We start from the raw sequence: 19263 nt of genomic DNA on the forward strand, positions 1-19263 counted from the left end.
TTAAGCCTCATTCCATCCAATGATAGGGGACTGTCCCCCCCCCCAATGGGAAATGATTGAAAAAATTAAGAAAAACCACACTTTCACATTCCTGATTAAATAACTGTCTGAAATTCTTATATAAGCTTTGGCATTTGTATGGTTTTAGCATAATTTCTAAACCAATGTATGTTGGTCAGAATTGAATGACCTGGTGCAGACCCTGAAGGCCACCTGTTGTCATTCAGCTATATGTTTCCTCCATATGTTTTTGCAAGGTCTTGCCTATAAATCTCAGAGTCATGTCGCTGATAATATGCTAGGTATTGCTCTTCTCCTTGCTGTTTAAACAACTTCATTCACACAGTTTCTTGAGTGCAGTTGCAAAATTATTTTGCATCAAGTTGGAAATAGTAAAAGTGTTGTTGTTTTTAAGCTAACTTGAGACATGTTTTCACTATTCAGCTCTACCTGGGAGTGGTCCTTGCACTGGTGGTTGTCCTCACTGGGATGTTTGCTTATTATCAAGAAGCTAAAAGCACGAACATCATGGCCAGCTTTGGTAAAATGATCCCACAGGTGAGTCTTCAGTAGTGCTCAGAATATCAACGTATTTAAAAACCAGGTAGTCGTTGTAAAGTGTATTTGCCAGCATATTAGAGAACATACCAAAGTGCAGACAAAATGGTAGAATTAGGGTGGCTACATTGCTTAAAAGAGAGGAAATGCATGACCCCAAGTCTTAGTCTTAGTCTTCAGGATGGTTGTTGTTCAGTCGTTCAGTCGTGTCCGACTCTTCGTGACCCCAAGGACCAGAGCACGCCAGGCACGCCTATCTTTCACTGCCTCCCGCCGTTTGGCCAAACTCATGCTAGTCGCTTTGAGAACACTGTCCAACCATCTCATCCTCTGTCGAATTACCATAATTTTAATGGGAAAACAATACCAGCATAGCGGCAAAGACTTTGACTAGGTCCCCTGTGCGCCTGCTCAGCCTGCTGCTGTTCAGGTGCTAAATGTCAAAGGTCACCTTCAAGCTCCACTCTTCCTTCTTGGAGTTTTTAATCTTCAAACCTGACTTAGATCAGACAGCCCATCAAATAGGGAATGTCTTCTGGATTGTCCTCCATGCAGAAGACTTCACTGTAAAGTAGGACAAATAGGTTGGAAGCCGGCATCACACTCTTTCTATCGTGTTGTCAGCACAAATATTTCAGGTTGCCTAATGGAAGGATCTCCCCCCTCCTTCTCTTGTGGACTGCTCTGGAAGTTCTCCAGACACACACACCCAGCTGTTTTTTTGGGGGGGGCAAAGTGGGGAGAGAAGCCCCATTGCATTTGGAGGAGTCTATGTGCTGGCTCCTGCTAGCACAATTGTTTAATTGAATCCTGTCCATAGTTACCGTATGCAGATCTCCAGGTAGCTCAAACCACTGAATATATTCCAGCAATTGCATGTGTACAACAATCAGTCTAAGAGTTCCACCCGACTTTATCTATTTCATTTTTGTTTTTTTCTTACCAGCGAGCCCTTGTCCTCAGAGATGCAGAGAAAAAAGACATTTCGGCAGAAGAACTGGTAGTGGGCGACATTGTGGAGATCAAAGGTGGAGACAGGATACCAGCTGACATCCGGATCATCACCAGTCAGGGCTGTAAGGTAGGAACAAAACAAAACCCAGTTTTGAGCCAAATAAAAGAGAAAGAGAAAACCCAGCCTCTTTCTACAGATCAGGGACATGAAGAGGCATGATCATATGTTCAAAGAAAGGATAACTCAACAGCTAAGTGAAAAGGCGTCTAAAATCAGACACTCCTTTTGAACTTTTATGAGAAATTGTCCTCCCACAAAGAGCTTGATCATTAAAATTATGGAAATAATACCTGCTCGTTGTATGGGTTATTTACACAATATTGCAATGATTGTGATAACAGCATCATCATTTATTTAAAGTCTGGCTTTGTTTACATGTCAGTCGGTCAATCCCAGGCAGAATAAATTAAAGGGGGTGGGAGAAGCCGCTGCATAATGAGTAATGCATTATAGGCTTGCTATTATCCCCATTTTGCAGTGAATACACATTAATCTAACAATGTTAGGTGAATAGGATGTGTGGCAAACACATCTGGGATTTCTTACCAGGTCAATAAACCTAAAATCAGTCTGTTCTTTATGGGTGCAAATTGTCTATGAATTAATAATTTGCACATTCATCCTCATGAGAAAAAGGTATCATGGATGAGATCCTGCATGGGTCCCAGAACAAAGGGGTAGGGATGAGAAATACGTGGTCCTCCTGATGTTGTTGGACTCTGATTCCCATCAGCCCTGGCCAGCATGGGAGTTGTAGCTCAGCATCTGGAGGGTCACAGCTTCCTCACCTGTAAGTCTTTATTGGTGATTCAGTCATCATAAGTGTCCCTGTTGCCTTTGTGGTGATGATAGCCATGGGCACTGCCACTATAATAATAATAATAATAATAATAATAATAATAATAATAATAATAATGTGATAATGTGAGTGTTTGTGACTGATCCACAGGTGGATAATTCTTCCCTCACTGGAGAGTCAGAGCCACAATCTCGCTCCTCTGAATACACTCATGAAAACCCACTGGAGACCAAAAACATTGCTTTCTATTCCACAACCTGCTTGGAAGGTACGTTTTGAAGTGACTCACCTAGTGGTGCCATTCCATCCAAATTCCACATATTTTGTGCCTATGAAAAAGCTACTTCAGCAGTAGTTAACATCAATATTTTTGATTGAACTAAGACATCAAGGAGAGTAGAAGAGGGGATTATCAAAAAGTGTCAGGAGTATTAATTGGAAAGTTTTGGGGGGGGGTACAATTAAATTTTTTTTTTAATGGCATTGGTGTTCAAATTAACAAAAATTGTTTTGTTTGTTGATAATAAATCTTTTACTTTCTCCTTAGGAACTGCTACTGGCATGGTCATCAACACAGGTGACAACACCATCATTGGACGTATTGCTTCACTGGCTTCTGGTGTTGGGAATGAGAAGACGCCGATTGCTATTGAGATAGAGCACTTTGTCCATATTGTGGCTGCTGTTGCTATATCCATAGGGGTGGTTTTCTTCATCATTTCTGTCTCCATGAAGTACACTGTCATGAAGGCCATCATCTTCCTCATTGGCATTATTGTGGCCAATGTGCCTGAGGGGCTGCTAGCCACAGTCACTGTAAGTACTGGCTCACAACAGCCACCAGTATCTTTGTCTTCATGCATAACAATTCACGACAGTACATGCTACTGAAAATGGGGTGCTTAGGATCTCTACATCTCCAACACATTATTAAAAAGGGGTGAATAATTATTAATGGGGCAAGGCTGGCACTAACTATTGGAATATTGGTGTGCCTTTGGGCTCCTGGATAAAAACACCTCCATTGTCTAAAACCACAACTTCTTCTCTTTGGTTATATTCATCACCTCTCAATGTTTTGGGCTAATTTGTTACATTTCTTTGTTTTGTCTCTATTTTAATATTCATTCAAAATACTTGGGAATGCCTTTTTTCTGGATCTGCTACTGATGAATCTTACTAGGATGCTGGATTAGATGGGCCATTGGCCTGATCCAGCAGGCTCTACTTATGCTCCTTTGTATTATATTATCTACTTTTGCGTTATATTTTTCTGATGGACACATGTGAGGAAATCATCTAGCAGTGTTATTCATATAAGAGTGGGTCCCTTGGACATACTATTGTTACATGATAAGAGTGTAAGAAAAGCTCTGTTGAATGAAGACTATCTGGCCTAGTATTCTGTTCTTACGGTGGCCAACCAGGTGCCCATGGGAAGCCTATAAGCAGGGCATGAGCACATTGGACCCTTCTGCTTGTGAACATAAAAGCAGATCAACACTTGCTAAATGAAATGTCAGGTTCTGATCTTCTCATCCATGTAGAATAATTCTGCAGATGCCAGCATTGCTGAACTGATATGTGCATGGGTGTGATCAAGAATAAAATGTGTACAGGTGGGATTAGCAGGAAGAGAAACCTACCATCATCCTTTGTATGGAGTGGTATGAAATGCTTTTCTTCTTTTATTTATTTCAGCTATTAAAGTGCTGTGCTTTCCCCCACATTTTTAGGTAGCTTTGTCTCTAACTGCAAAGAGAATGGCCAAGAAGAATTGTCTGGTAAAGAACCTGGAAGCTGTTGAGACACTGGGCTCTACCTCCGTCATCTGCTCCGACAAGACTGGGACCCTTACGCAGAACAGGATGACAGTTGCCCACCTATGGTTTGACAATGAGATCTTCTCCGCTGACACCAGTGAAAATCAAACAAGTAAATAATCAGTCAAGAGGCTTTGGAATGGGAGGAGTAACAACATGGTTGCTTCCTATTTTAGAATGTGGGGCAACTGTCTTCTGAAACGTTATATAATTTTTGCCACTTTCATTCCAGCCCAGACTTTTGACCAAACATCTGGCACATGGACGGCGTTGTCAAGGATTGTAGCCCTTTGCAATCGGGCGGAATTCAGACCAGGGCAGGACAGTGAACCTATCATGAAGGTATTTACTACTTTAATGAGAGCTGCTTTCTTAAGAGGATTGTCTGATGGGTTTCCAGGGTTTTCATCTGGAAACAGATGTTTTATTGTAAATTGCATATAGCATATGTCCTGTTTCCTTCTAAAATGACAGAAATAGGTATGGTGACACCTCTATTGGGAGAAAACAGGCTAGCACAAGAACTTTCAGACATTTAATTTGTAAGCAATAAATAGGCCTTTGGTCCAAACAAACATACCACATTGCACTCTCATTCTTTATGTGTGATTTCAACAATGTAAACAGCTGGATCAAAAGCATTTTGTCTATTTTAAAATCAGTTTAGTCAAAGGTCCAAGATGAGAATTCTCATACAATGCATTTGTTGAGATAAATAATTTACAGGTAGAGCATGAGGACTCAACAATCAAGTTATTTTATTTTACTGACAACAATCAGTTTTACCTCAAGAAAATACTTAGTGTCATATTGCTCAAGAAGATCCATAAAAAGATTAGCAATTTCTCTACTATAACAACAATATTTGGAGACAATTTAGAATACATTACAGCTATAGATCTCTCATGGATTACAGTCACTAACTCACTCTCTTCTGAGATTCTCGAAAATCTCAGCTTTTATTTGCATGCATGAGTCCGTGAGGAGAAGGATGATTATAGCAATCTTGCCCAATTATTGTTCTTCTTATGTAAATATAGTACTTTGCTACAAGATCCAATCAGAGGTGCAAGCTATGTAACACAAAGTGATTCAAGTATAATGTCCCTTGGTTAGTTGAATGACACTGAGAGACACTTTTGCTGAACTGAATTTTCAAAAATGACCCCCAGAGAATCGTGGTTGGAGACGCCTCAGAAACAGCTCTGCTGAAGTTCTCTGAAGTTGTTATGGGCAATATAATGGACATCCGGAAAAGAAATAGGAAAGTGACTGAGATTCCCTTTAATTCTACTAACAAGTTCCAGGTAAGTTGTATGTCTGAGAAGAGACTGCTCTCTTAAGAGCTGTTAAGAGAAAATGTTGTGCCCCGTGAGCTATCAAGATAAAACCTGAAAACTGGAAGGACCAGTCTGATGAATTTTGTGTCTGTGGTGGTGGAAAAAAAAACATTGCTGCAATACTCAAGTAGAAGTGTGTTATTAATTTCACATAATTCAGTGTATGTTTGAAAGAAAGATGTAAACTCCAGCGGCAATCCCAGAGGCTAATCAGCACAAAATCACTTGTTCTTCTGGAGTGGTTTTTGTGTGTGATTGCTATTCTACACAGCAGGAATAACAACTGCCTTGAACATATGAAACATTGTGAAGATGGGCCATATTTAAACAACTGTAGTTTCAAGTTTGATAGAATATTTACAATAGGGAAAGCTGTCATAGACTAGGGCTAAATTCATATGGCAGTTTATTTCATTTTCCCAATGTTTCCTTGACTGTTAATTTCTGCATTATGTTTGAGCTTTCGTGACATAAAGGCGTTTCCAGAAATACAGCAGAATATAGCTCAGGTTTAGCACTCATTGACATGTAAATGCTTCCAGAAAAAAAAAAACAGATTTGGAAATAACATGAAGTTGAGCATGAAACTAGTGCTATATTCCACTGGGGTTTTTTTTTTGGAAGTGGCTTTTATGTTGTGTGAAAGCTCAAATATACAGCAGAGATTACCAGTAAGGGAAATGTCAGGAAAACAGAATAAATTGCCATGTGAACACAGTCTAGAATTGTATCTGACGGCCAATTTTGGTTATCAGATCAGTACACACACACACACACACCAGTTCAAAAGGCAGGATTAGATCCAGGCACTTGTTTCAACGTTTGCATTTGCATTGCATTCAAGCTATCCATCCACGAGACTGATGACCCCAATGATAAACGCTTCCTGCTGGTGATGAAAGGGGCACCTGAAAGGATTCTGGAGAAGTGCAGCACCATCATGATTAATGGAAAAGAGGAGCCCCTGGATGCAGAGAGAAAAGAGGCGTTCCAGACGGCTTACATGGCACTGGGAGGCATGGGGGAGAGAGTCCTAGGTGAGCTGAACACTTTCAAAACAACATGTGCAGAGAGCAATGCACCAGGAAAAGCATTAAGTGCAACAATCCAAGGCGGGATGACTAAAGTGATACTAGAGAAGTAACCCCAACTCTTTGGCCATTCTGCTTGGTGGCATTTGATTATGAGAATGTGCTAAATGAGCACGGGAAGTGATACATAAACTGTGGTTGGCTTGGTGCATTTTCTTGAGTTTGATCTATATGCAGTGGTGTCCAAACTTTTTTTTCAAAGAGGGCCAGATTTGTTGAAGTGAAGGGCCGTGAGGGCCGACCAAAGTTGTTGAGCTTTTTTTTAAGGATTTCACCCCAGGAAATAAACTGCCACAGGGGCCAGATTAAACCGACCAGTGGACCGGATTGGTCCCCTGAAATGGACTTTGGACATGCCTGACAGAGTAGGGCAGGGGTCAGCAAACTTTTTCAGCAGAGGGCCGGTCCATTGTCCCTCAGACCTTTTAGGGGGCTGGACTATATTTTGAAAAAACCCACAAACGAATTCCTATGCCCCACAAATAACCCAGAGATGCATTTTAAATAAAAGGACACATTCTACTCATGTAAAAACATGCTGATTCGCAGAACGTCCGTGGGCTGGATTTAGAAGGCAACTGGGCTGCATCCGGCCTCCAGGCCTTAGTTTGCCTACCCATGGGGTAGGGACTAAACCTGCTATTTGTCCTCCTAGTGATTGCTTCCTAAAGTAAAAGCTTAGAACCTATACATCTTCCTACTATAAATTCTAATCAATGGTTTTTCATATGCATTTCTTGCATGCATTGCTGTGTTAGCTACTATCCATGACACAGTAAGTAAGGTACAGTAGCTAGTTAGGAAACACAATGGCTTTAACTTGCTTTCTCGTCAGTAACCCCCATTGTTTTGACAGCTGGCAATCTATTTAAAGAGACAGGTTAATGGTCATTTGATGGTCATTAGACCTAATAAAATCCTTTAGTTTTCATAGGATGGTTTGTCGTCATCCCTCGTCACTTCCTCTGCTTAATTATTTTGTTGTTGCTGTTATTATTTTCAACTCTAGGCTTCTGTCACTTATACCTGCCAGAGGAGGAATTTCCAGACACCTATCCATTTGACACTGACTCCATGAACTTCCCCACTTCCAATCTATGCTTTGTGGGGCTCTTGTCAATGATTGACCCCCCTCGATCCACTGTGCCAGATGCTGTCATCAAATGTCGGAGTGCAGGGATCAAGGTAGGCTTTCCAAAAACCAGCACCGTTGGAAATGCTGGATTGCCAAAATGTCTGTGGCACTTTCCCCCAAATGCAATGCTATTTTTCTAGAAAAAGAGGTGCTAGAACTCGCCATGAACACCTCCATTGTTCTCTTATAATGGCAATGGCACCCACCTGAGAGGTGCCAGAACTAAGTTCCAGTGAGTTCGTGCTGAAAAAGGCCCCACCCAAGTGTATAGTAAGTTAAAAAGAAATTAAGGATGTATGCAGTGTTAATACACATTAGCAGATATAGGCATACATTTCTGAAAGAGAATATCCATGCAAAATCTTTATGTGCAAGCAGTGGGTATATTTCATTCAGATGTTTCTATCTCTTCATTGCTGGTGATAGAATCACAGAATTGTAGAGCTGGAAGGGAGTCCAAGGGTCATCTAGTCCAACCCCCTGCAATGCACACAGAGTGGTTAAACAACCATGGCAGATGCTACAAGGTGTATCTTTAATGCGGCTCCTTCTGATAATGAATCTTGCTTATTTGGCCATTTTTTTTTCAGGTGATCATGGTCACTGGTGATCATCCAATCACAGCCAAAGCCATTGCCAAAAGCGTAGGCATCATTTCAGCCACCAGTGAGACAGTGGAAGACATTGCCCAACGCCTCAAAATTCCCGTGGAGCAGGTGAACAGAAGGTAAGGATGGCATAGACCCTCTCCGTCTTAATACGTCACACTATGTTCCTATGGCGGTGGTGGTCACCAACTTGGATGGCTTTAAGAGAGGATTGGAAAGGCTATTGATGGATGCTGGAGGCAATAATGCTTCTGAATACCAGTTGCCGAAAACCATAGAAGGGGAGATGTACTCTTGTGCTCATGTCCTGCTTGAGAGTTTCCCACAGGCATCTGGTTGGCCACTGTGAGAAAAGGATGCTGGACTGGATAGGTCACATGCTTGATCCAGCAGACTCTTCCCATTTTCTCATGCTACTCTGTTTTTAATGCACAGTTGATGGTATAACTCAGAACAGGGGTGGGGAGCCTCAGACCTAAGGGTCAAATGCAGCCATTCAAGCCTCTCTATGTGGTCCTCAGGACAAGACCAACACCCCACAGCCTTCCGAGCCACACACCCCCTCTCCCTGGACCATGCCTCTCATATGCCCCGCTTTGCACCTCCATTGAGTGTTTTTGCCTGTCTGGGATGTGTTTGGTAATGCCTCTTGCTTGGATGGAGGGCAGAGAAGGGCGTGTGAATATGTGGAAGTTAGCCTACCATACAAAAGCAAAATGGACATTTGCTGCTCCACCCACTTTTGTCTCTGGCCCCGCCCACCACTAGCAAGTGGCCCCTGAGATGTTGCCTAGAAGGGAAAGTGGCCCTCAGGCTGAAAAGGGTTCCCCATCCCAGACTTTGAACAATCTATCCACTTACCCTATTTGAATGCTCCAGGACCAGTCAGTGGCCATCTACTGTACCTCATTTTTCAGGAAACAAGGAGTGAGGTTTCCTTCCTATGCTGTGTTCTAACTTGAATAAATGAGCTTTTCGCTGTTCCCTAACACACCAGTTTAGATTTAGTAAGATACGTACGCATATCATTTTTTAACTCGGTGCTGCAGCAACTTTAATTGAGATCGCCTCTGTTTTTTGCAGCGATGCCAGAGCTGCTGTAGTTAATGGCATGGAGCTGAAAGACATGACTTCAGAACAGCTGGACGACATTCTGCGCAACCACTCAGAGATAGTCTTCGCCCGAACTTCACCCCAGCAGAAACTAATTATCGTGGAGGGCTGCCAAAGGCAGGTGAGTGACTCTGGCAAGAACAGAAGATGTTCTTTTGGTACCAACAGGTTGCATCCGCATGATCTTCCCCTGGAACACTTCTCAGTGGAAAACATATATAACAACAACAAAATAGAAAATACAGCTCCCTAGTTTCAATCCTGCATGGAAACAAACAAAGTCCTATATTTAAAAGGCATAAATATTTTTTCTCCATTTTACTGTTCATTAACACCCACATCCAAAGTAATATTTAGCTCTCTAAAGGATGAACAGTAGAAAAAAGGAAGTGTGCTGTATGCATGCTCTATATTTAGTTACCAGAGCCTATAAGCTCTTAGGCACAGTATTATTTATAACCAGTCTCAATGCACTAAGTCCCCTGAGAACAAGATCCCCAGCATTTGCCTTAATCAGTTTTTCTGGGTTTTCTCTCTGCTTAATTCAGCTCACAATACTCTAAATTCCCTTACACTTAGACGCTCTGACCTTTCCTAATAAGGACGCTTGGTTGCATAAATCTCACCGAGCAGATATGGATTTGGCCAATCAGCATATTTAGCTTTCTGCATAAATCCAATCTATGCTAGCAAGAAGCAAAACGCCACAGTAACAGATTGGCATTAAAAGAGCTGAAGGGAAGGGGATCCCTTGATAACTGCAAATTTTGTAGTATCTGAATTCTTGGTTATCTGAAATTCCCAATGCTGCAAATCATGTCTTGACTGCATAATGTAAGCAAGCAAATAAGCCTTGATTATCTGAATATATTGGTTGTGCTCTGGGTGTCTGGCCAGTTGAAATTGTACAAATATCCACAACCAAATTGCAACAAGAAATGGCACTATTTCTCTCAAAAGACAGAATAGGAGTTGACATCTGGCTTCTTTCCTGGAAGCAACACAGGCAGGAATAAGAAAACTTTACAAGGCAAGGTCAGAGGGACGCTTGTGCAACTAGTATTTATATTTTTTGCTCAGTCGCTGGAATGGTTGTGCCTTCTGAGCTGCCCACCCAGATCCTTCCATCAAGTTGTTTTTGAAAGAGCAACATTATTGTTCAGAGTAACTGTACACAGACCTTGACACTGTATTTAGGAAGTTCAACATAGCAGAAGTCAAGCAAGGGCAGGGCTGTGGGCACAGTTTCTATAACCTCCTGTGGTTCCTATGTTCTCAAGGACGCAGTGGTTGCCGTGACTGGAGATGGCGTCAACGATTCCCCAGCTCTGAAGAAAGCTGACATAGGAATTGCTATGGGCATTGCTGGCTCTGACGCAGCGAAGAATGCAGCTGACATGGTCTTGCTGGACGACAATTTTGCTTCTATCGTTACTGGAGTGGAGGAAGGTAAGATGAGGCCTGTGGCTCTGACAAGTAGCCTTAAAAGTCAAGCAGCATATGTTCGGGGAGAGGTGAATCACATGAACACACACGTGATCGGCAGAATTTGGATGCTCTTGGGGACAGTTTTTTATCTGGAGAGGATTATGCATACAAACATAAACAGAGGCAGCCTCACACCAATCTTTACGCAACACGAGACTCGTTCTCCGTTCCCCTCTGGTTCCCATATCCTCTCAGCCTATCCCAGCTCATACTGCAATGTTCAATCCTTGAAATGTTCAGATCGTTGGAAAGCTGTTGCAAGATTGGACCACTTTTCATAGCATTCCCATAGTCCTGTCAGCTCTTCACCACCACCACCACCACTATCAATATGTGGAACTGGTATCTCAAGGTGTCCACAGCTGAAGTCCACCTAATCTTCACTATTGTTTTGGCTCCTTTCAAATGGAAATCCTATTTTACCAATGCCAATGATTTAAGTGTTTGATTTAATCTTAAAGCCTGCTCATTTGCTGTAACTGATGTCAGGGAAAAGGAAATGGTAGTCCTACGAAGGGCTTTTGCAGCAGAGCACTCCAGCACTATGTTCTTGATAATCCATATTTTATAGTAGGAGCAGATAAATTAAGAAGCTCTGCATATCTCCTTTCCTTTAGTATATTTTGCAGCACTGCATGCCACATTCACTAAAACATGACAGACTTATTCCCCTTTCTCTCCTACAGGTCGTTTGATCTTTGACAATCTGAAGAAAACCATTGCCTACACCTTGACCAAGAACATTGCGGAGCTCTGTCCCTTCCTGATTTACATCATGGCCAGCATCCCACTGCCCATTGGCACCATCACCATCCTTTTTATTGACCTCGGCACAGACATTGTGAGTCCTTAACATCTGGAGAACAAACATTTACAGGGTTCAGTTTGCACTGCAGCTTCATTTGCATTTTGCAAAACAAGAGGGTCGCCTTTCTTGCTCTCTTTGCTTTGGGGGAGGAAACTGAAGGCTTAACAGAAGCGTTCCTTACTCCTAACCAAAGTGTTCCTTATTTGATTGTTAGATTCTCCTGGCAGCATGAATTTCTTTTTTTGTGCAACATTCAGTAATCAAAAACAAAAGCGAAAAACATGAATCCTAGAATCTTACAGGATACTGATTGGGAGTTTTTCCTCTCTCTCCTACAGATCCCTTCTGTCTCACTGGCATATGAAAAAGCAGAAAGTGATATCATGAAAAGGAAGCCACGACACAAGAAAAAGGATAGGCTGGTCAACCAGGAGCTTGTCACATACTCCTACTTGCAGATTGGTACGATGGGAAATTTGCAAAAGTGGCAAATGGGGAGTGGTTTTGAATTTGTTTATGGCAGATCTCTGATATTATCTCAGAGCAAATCCATTATTTTGTTAACAGAGAGGCAACAGTCTTCAGGAGAGCTATTGTAATATGCATTCAGCCATTAGTTTTTGTCAGTTTTGTTTTATCTCCTACAAACTCTGCTCCCTTCTCAAACTGTCTTCTTTTCTTCTAGGACTTGTGCAGACCATTGGGGCCTTTCTGACCTACTTCACAGTTTATGCTCAGCAGGGCTGGCTACCTCACACACTGCTCCACATCCGAACCAGCTGGGAAGATCCATTTACAAATGACTTGGAAGACAGCTATGGACAGGAATGGGTAAGGCAACTTCACTGAAGACACCAGTTCGAACTTAGAAGGACTGACACCAAGGGCCACCATAGTTGGACATGCACCAACAACCCACACAACCCAACAGGAAGTCCCCTGACAAGAACCCCCTGGTCGTCTTGCTCCAATGATGAGATAGATTCACTAAGGAAATGGGGCCATGGGGTTGTTTTTTGCAAGGGCCCTCCAGAACATGGAGCTGAAACCAAATACTCTTTATCTAATTTAATTTAAACCATTTATTTACCACATAACTACAAACATCTCTAAGTGGTGCAGAAAAACCAAAATGCAAAATGGTGAAAGTAGGTTAAAATTCTAAAACCAGACTTCAGTTAAAATGCCTGCTGGAATAACAAAATGTAGGCACCAGAAGTTCAGCAAAGCTGTTTGACTTCAACTGGAAGGGAGTTCTGTAAAATTAGGCCCACAGTTCTGAACACATGACTTTGTTGCAATAGGGCAAATGGAGCCACCTCCTAATTTATATACATAAATAGCCCTAGTGTTGCATGCTATTTTCATTCTTTCATTTTTTTAAAAAAAAAACCACACCTTTAATAATGTTTGTTTAAACTGCTTTAAAGCAGAATTAGCAGACCTGGAGAATTTTTGACTCTCATCCTGGTTTTGCTGTCTGCCTGAACTGCAAAGAAAAAAAGGGAAGGCTGTCAAGCCTTTTTCTATCAAGCATGGCTTGAGGGATGTGTTCAGCTTGCTGAATCACAGATTAACTATCATTTACTTAACACAGACATCTCTCCCCACCCACCCACCCACCCCAAATTTATTGTTCTTCTGCAGACATTCTCCCAACGGCAAATTTTGGAGTATCATGGCTACACGGCCTTCTTTGTCAGTATCACCATTGAGCAAGTGGCAGATCTGATCATCAGGAAGACGCGACGGAATTCCATTTTCCAGCAAGGGCTTTTCAGGTATAACTGGAGTCTCAGGTGATAGGATGACTTTGGAACAAATCTCCACCTCTTTCCTTTGCTACTGACCACTGTACTCTTCCTCCAGTAGCCATTCAGTAGAGCTATGGATAAAAAGAACCATTGGTCAAATAAATGGGATTATCCTTTTGGAAAAAAGGAAGTTGGAATTTAGGATAGATAAATAAATGAGAGAATAAGATGCATCTACACATGCCCACTTCTGTTTTTTGTGACCAACAACCTCGAAAGGTTTCACTACATCAATTTTTTGAAAGTCTTAATTAATTCATTTAGACACACATGCTCTCATTTTGGCTCATTTTGTCTGACGCTGAGAAAAGGTAACAACAGAATTAGGGTCAGGCGGAAGCTTTTATTGTTCTTCTTCCAAACGTTATCTTTCCAAGAACATGTTTGCTGCACAAATTGCTACAAAACCGATAAGAACTGAAGGCAACTCACGATGAAACCCATTATGGGTACACAATACCTGTTCAGTGACCTCACAGTGATAAAGTCAGGAGAGACAAACATTTAAGCTGAACCTAAAAAGGGGAACAATTTAGCTTCCTAAACTGAAGAAGTTGGAGAGAAAATGATTTTGGTGGTTGCTAAAGTGTAAATATCACAATGGAAAAATAGATCCAGTAGCAAGTTTGTAAACCTGGGTGATCAGAGAAGATAAACCAGGCAACTCAATTTCAGACATCAAAGGCATGGGTTATTCCTTTGTACACCCATTTCTAGGACACACACTCCACATCTGACATGGCACTTATGCATTAAGATAGTCTGTACTATTATAGATATAGGTGAGGACAAAAAGTTAAAATCTTTTGTTATGAATAAGGACAGTTCATGTTCATAGTAACTAAAACATTTAATCACTGAATGTATTTTTTCCCTTCATAGGAACAAAGTAATCTGGGTTGGCATAATCTCCCAAATAGGAATTGCTGTAATTCTCTGCTATGGTCTTGGAAGTGTCTATGCCTTAAACTTTGCACCCCTCCGGTGAGTTCAGTTTCTATGCAGCAAGATGTGTGTGTGTGTGTGTGTGTGTGTGAAAGAGAGAAAGAGAGAGAGAGAGAGAGAGAGAGAGAGAGAGAGAGAGAGAGAGAGAGAGAGAGAGAGAGATCTTGGGGCTGTATTATTAGGACAAGAACACCAACCCTACTGTGTTCTTGTTCTAATAACAGAGCCCCAAGACTTGTGGTTTGAAGGATACTCCTTTGATTGTATCAAAATTCGATTCTATCTTTAGCTCTCATGGCTAAAGCGGCTAAAAGAAATAAGAAGCATGAATTGGGGGGTAAAATTCATTCAAGGTGCATATCTTTGGAAGGTGATGATATATTTGCTCTGTCCACTGCCCAGCTAGGCTCTCACTAGCAGGGGGGAAGTGAGAGCAGAGGAACACTTTTGCACTCCTCTTTTGCAAGCCCCTAAAAACACATCTCTATTTGGGGAAGGAAATAAATGGGTACCAGCTCCTGAAGTGGATTAACTGCTCCTTGGACTCGAGGCAAATTAAGGAACCTGGAAGGCTTAACTGCCCCAGCATGCCCTGGTTTGGCCCTAGTCATGAGTTCTGACATCATCAATAGGGGTGAGGGTTATGGAAGTTGACATGGTGGTGGGAAGGAAGGACCCAACCCTGGATGTCTCCCTCTGAGGCCAGAGCTCTTGGTCTAAACTCAGAAAGAGATTTGTGATAGCTCTTGTGAACTGATGTCTCCTATAGCCCGTTACGCCCTTCCAGAGACCATATGATGGAGGCCTATCAGCTGAATAAAGTCCTGAATAAGGGTTGAGTCACTCCTTAGTCTTGGGCTCCTTGAAAGACCTATGCATGGTTTTTTGTCATGGTGAAAGTTTTAATCTTATGACCATGGTGCCATAAGCACTGACCGCAATGCCAGGGACACCATGAGCACAAAAAGGGTACAAAATCCTTGAGCCACGCCACAATGTTAATTGCTGTGGCAGAGATGTTTCAATAAATGACCTGACTGTATTTAAAAAGCAGTATCTGATGCCTAATACTTTGCTTTCTAGGTTTCAGTATTGGTTTGTTGCTGTTCCTTTTGCCATCTTGATCTGGGTCTATGACGAATTCCGCAAGCTGTTCATCAGACGGTATCCCGGAAGTAAGTAACATAGCGCTTTAGAATTTCTACACCCATTTAAAGCAGAAATAAATATGGTGCAGGTGCTGTTCTAAATGAGTGTCCATTACTGCAGGTAGCATTGCATTTGCCAAAATAAAAATAAATAAATCTAGGAAAGGCACTGGAGGTCCCTTCAGGTCAGGAATTCCACTTTGTGGTACATGAATCGCAAATTAGATTCATGAATTACTGCAAGACCTCCTTTCACATTTTAACCAGCAATGTATAGATTTGGAAATAATTCACAGAAGAGCAAGAAAGAGGACATTGATTGGTGGACTGATGGAAATCTAGGGAACCGTACAATTTTCAAAGACATTCAAACCATACTTTTCTAGTTGCCCTCAATACATTTGGGAGACTGGGCCAGGCAAGGTAGCACTGCACAAGCTTCAGCACTGTGGGTTCTGGCTGCCTTCATTCTGTGCCCCCCAATGCCCATAGGAGGAGAGGAAGGAAGGAAGGAAGGAAGTGGAAAAGCTCCCATGCATGTGCCATATGGAAGCCTTGGATTCCCCATGATCTTTCTCTTCCAGCATTGGTACCAGGGGTGGAGAACCCCAGGTCGGTGGGGGAGGCAAATGTGGCTCTCCGAACATCTCTGTCTGGCCCTTGGTGTGCTCCACACACACCCTTCCCAGAACATGCTGCTCTCCTTGAGCATCTGTGTTTGTCTGGAATGTGTCAGATTCTGATAAGGCCTTTTTTGCTTGTTTGGGTGAAGAACAGAGAGGCATGAGAATTGTGTGTGTACAGAAAGCTAAAGGGAAAATTTACATATTGTTTTTTCTCCTGTCCTTCCATTACAGGCTGGTGGGACAAAAACATGTATTATTGAAATGGTCTCCGCCACTCGTTTCTCCATGCTGGAGACTGCAACTTGGTTGTCTCTTTTGGCAGCGGCTGCTTGAAGGTGCTTGCCTGTGCAATATCAACCAACTGCGAAGGAATCTCATCAGAATTAAGAGAGAGAAGTAGGAGATACGAAGCAGATCTAAACTGTACTGTAAAAGATTACCCTTGGGTTGCCAACTTGAATGATATCTATTTTTATAACACCTAACCCCTTCTTGTTTAAAGTGTGCAACTGTCCGAAGCAAAGGAAACCCTCTTGTATATAGAATGAAAGAAACCGCCCGTTTGTTGCAGCAATAATATAAGGCGCTGACTTGCACTAGGTTTCTTAAAAGTTGCATTTTTGTTCATACGATGTCACCTACAGCAATCCAACTGTGAGCCTGCTGGTGCAGACCAGAGGTGGGGTTGCTGAGGTTTATGCTGTACAATCACAATTTGATAATAAAAATAACTTTTTACAAAAAAGCTCCTGCTTCTCCTGTCCGGGTCTTGATTTATTTATTGTTACATTTATATCCCACCTTTCTCGCCTCCACGTTCTTCATGGAAAAGGCTACAAATGGCTACTCACCATGCTGGTGCTTCACAGAATCGCATATTTTTTTAGAGTTAGAAGGGACCACAAGAGTCATCCAGCAACGCAGGAAATTTTTGCCCAATGTGGGACTCAAACCCACAACCCTGAGATTGAGAGTCTCACACTCTACCAACTGAGCTATCCCAGCTGTCTAACCCCCACCCATAGTTATCAGTGCAACTGCATCATGTGCAGGAACACAGCTTGCCCTTTTCTGTGCAAAGGGCTTATTCCCCATTAGGTGGTGAAGAGGATATATTCAAGACCTTTCAAGTTCTGGTTTTATTGCTGTCCATAATAAAGGCAGCATTCCAACCTGAGACTTGGCACTGTAGTTCTCTGAAGCAAAAGCAAGAGCCATGACTAACAGTGTCTGTAAGGCTACCAGGAGGTACATTTTTGGAACTCCTTAAGTCAAATGCCTTTAATGCCATTCCGTACTAAGTTGTTATGGAAATGGCCAAACCAGTCCATCCTGCTTTCCTTTTTCAGTTGCTCACATTTGAAATCCTTGGCTTTCCATCCTGTCCTGCCCCTCCTGTGCTTTTATACAGTGTGTAGGAGTTGTTGGTGTGGTGTGGTTTTGTTTCTTTAATAGAAAGTGCAAGCTTGAACAGGCACATCCCAATCTTCTCTCTTCCCCTTCTTCCAAATGTTATGGGAATTCATCTCTAAACTCTGATTTGCAAATGAATGGAAAGTTTGCAACTAAAAATCTAGCTTCAAGTAATGCATTCTCCTGTAACAATGGATTCTTACAGATGTGCCTTAATGGGCATCTGTTTGTCACTCGTAAATAATAATAAAAATTCCTTCCAGTAACATCTTCTAAGGTGCTATTCGAAGGAATTTTTTTATTTTTTATTTTGTTTTGGCTATGGCAGACCAACATGGCTACCTACCTGTCACTCGTAATTGTCACTGTTTTTATGTGACATGGGAAGGCTTCGTGGTACTGAAATAAAGTATATTAATGAGAGCCAAATTGCATGTGTTGCTGATGCAGTCAGCCTGGGGAACACATATTTTCTGGACCATGGCTGAATCTACACACATATAAAAAACTCTGTGAAAATGCATATATATATATATATATATATATATATATATATATATATATATATATATATAAAATTTGCCATTAGCTCACCAGCGCCATCTAGTGTCACATATGTATAATGCACTTAAAGCACTGTTAAAATGTTATATTTGCAGCTGTATACCTGAGTCCCAACATGGCAAAAGTTGTTTTGGCACTGGGGTTCCCAATGTGGCACACTTAGATTTTGGTGCATTCCAATCCTCTCAGCATCTCCCAATAATTTATTTTTAAACATTTATGGTTGGGGGCTTGTTTTCAGTGGGTGGATGGTTTGTGCCTTGTTTTGGTCTGTGTTTTGTTTTAGGGTGGTATTTTTCCTGCCGTATGTGTGCGAAATCAGCAGATTTCCTTCTGTTTGTGGGACCCCACAAAGTTTCTTTTTTTTAAGATTTCCAGATGTGACCTCAGGCTCAGAAAGATTAGGGAGCCTTGCTCCAATGGACAATCTTTGTGAATAGGATGGAAATTATTTAGACTGACATCATTTTATACCTAGGAACCACACAGACACATTTGGATGAATAATTCCTATTCACAGCAGCGAGCAAAAGTTCAAACAAGGTGATGGTCAGCCGGCTTCAAAGCTGGCAAAGAAGTGGCTTTGTTTTACTATTGGTCAGCTGGCTCCTTTGCTGGATAATATCCTAACCTGCTTTGTGCTGTTGCCCACAATGGGCCCCTTTGAAATTAAATGGTCTGGTACGTTCCCAAGAAATGCTTATAAAGAGAAACACCACATTCTTGTGAAGGAACAAAGGGAGAGCACAGTTCACTACCTTACCTGAGGATACTAGACCTTTCACATGGAAAAAATGCCTTATCTTCATCAAGTCTGCATGTGCCTGCTCCATCTGCTCAGATCATAACAAGATACCGACTTGTTTCCACCGAAGCTAAATCAAAGCAGTATTGAAAACAGCAATGCACATTTATGGAGAGTTTAAATCACCCCCAATTGAACTTTCCAGCAGCCTAATTGCAATCAAATTTGTG

General features: G+C 41.8%; 1 protein-coding gene and 1 non-coding gene across 3 annotated transcripts in view; one reads left to right on the top strand and one right to left on the bottom strand.

Moving 5' to 3' along the window:
* Positions 1 to 17056, top strand: part of ATP12A (ATPase H+/K+ transporting non-gastric alpha2 subunit) — a 30091-nt gene extending 13035 nt beyond the window's left edge. The window contains exons 1-19 of one of the 2 annotated variants that reach the window (XM_033172055.1): positions 393 to 558; positions 1505 to 1639; positions 2523 to 2640; positions 2920 to 3188; positions 4109 to 4307; positions 4428 to 4537; positions 5368 to 5502; positions 6380 to 6572; positions 7636 to 7811; positions 8352 to 8488; positions 9453 to 9603; positions 10763 to 10931; positions 11657 to 11811; positions 12117 to 12240; positions 12464 to 12609; positions 13426 to 13559; positions 14475 to 14576; positions 15621 to 15712; positions 16543 to 17056. In XM_033172055.1, the coding sequence (XP_033027946.1) occupies positions 490 to 558; positions 1505 to 1639; positions 2523 to 2640; positions 2920 to 3188; positions 4109 to 4307; positions 4428 to 4537; positions 5368 to 5502; positions 6380 to 6572; positions 7636 to 7811; positions 8352 to 8488; positions 9453 to 9603; positions 10763 to 10931; positions 11657 to 11811; positions 12117 to 12240; positions 12464 to 12609; positions 13426 to 13559; positions 14475 to 14576; positions 15621 to 15712; positions 16543 to 16571 (2643 nt within the window). In that variant the 5' untranslated portion in view covers positions 393 to 489 and the 3' untranslated portion in view covers positions 16572 to 17056. Of the gene's footprint in view, positions 1 to 392; positions 559 to 1504; positions 1640 to 2522; positions 2641 to 2919; positions 3189 to 4108; positions 4308 to 4427; positions 4538 to 5367; positions 5503 to 6379; positions 6573 to 7635; positions 7812 to 8351; positions 8489 to 9452; positions 9604 to 10762; positions 10932 to 11656; positions 11812 to 12116; positions 12241 to 12463; positions 12610 to 13425; positions 13560 to 14474; positions 14577 to 15620; positions 15713 to 16542 lie in introns of those variants that run through there. The other variant, XM_033172056.1, reaches the window with a different exon arrangement.
* A 187-nt stretch (positions 17057 to 17243) lies between these two features.
* Positions 17244 to 17316, bottom strand: TRNAE-CUC. Its single transcript has one exon. It is a non-coding gene; the product is annotated as a tRNA-Glu (tRNA).
* Positions 17317 to 19263: the final 1947 nt, after the last annotated feature.

The sequence above is a fragment of the Lacerta agilis genome, chromosome 15, assembly GCF_009819535.1.
Source record: "Lacerta agilis isolate rLacAgi1 chromosome 15, rLacAgi1.pri, whole genome shotgun sequence".
In the NCBI taxonomy this organism is placed as follows: Eukaryota; Metazoa; Chordata; class Lepidosauria; order Squamata; family Lacertidae; genus Lacerta; species Lacerta agilis.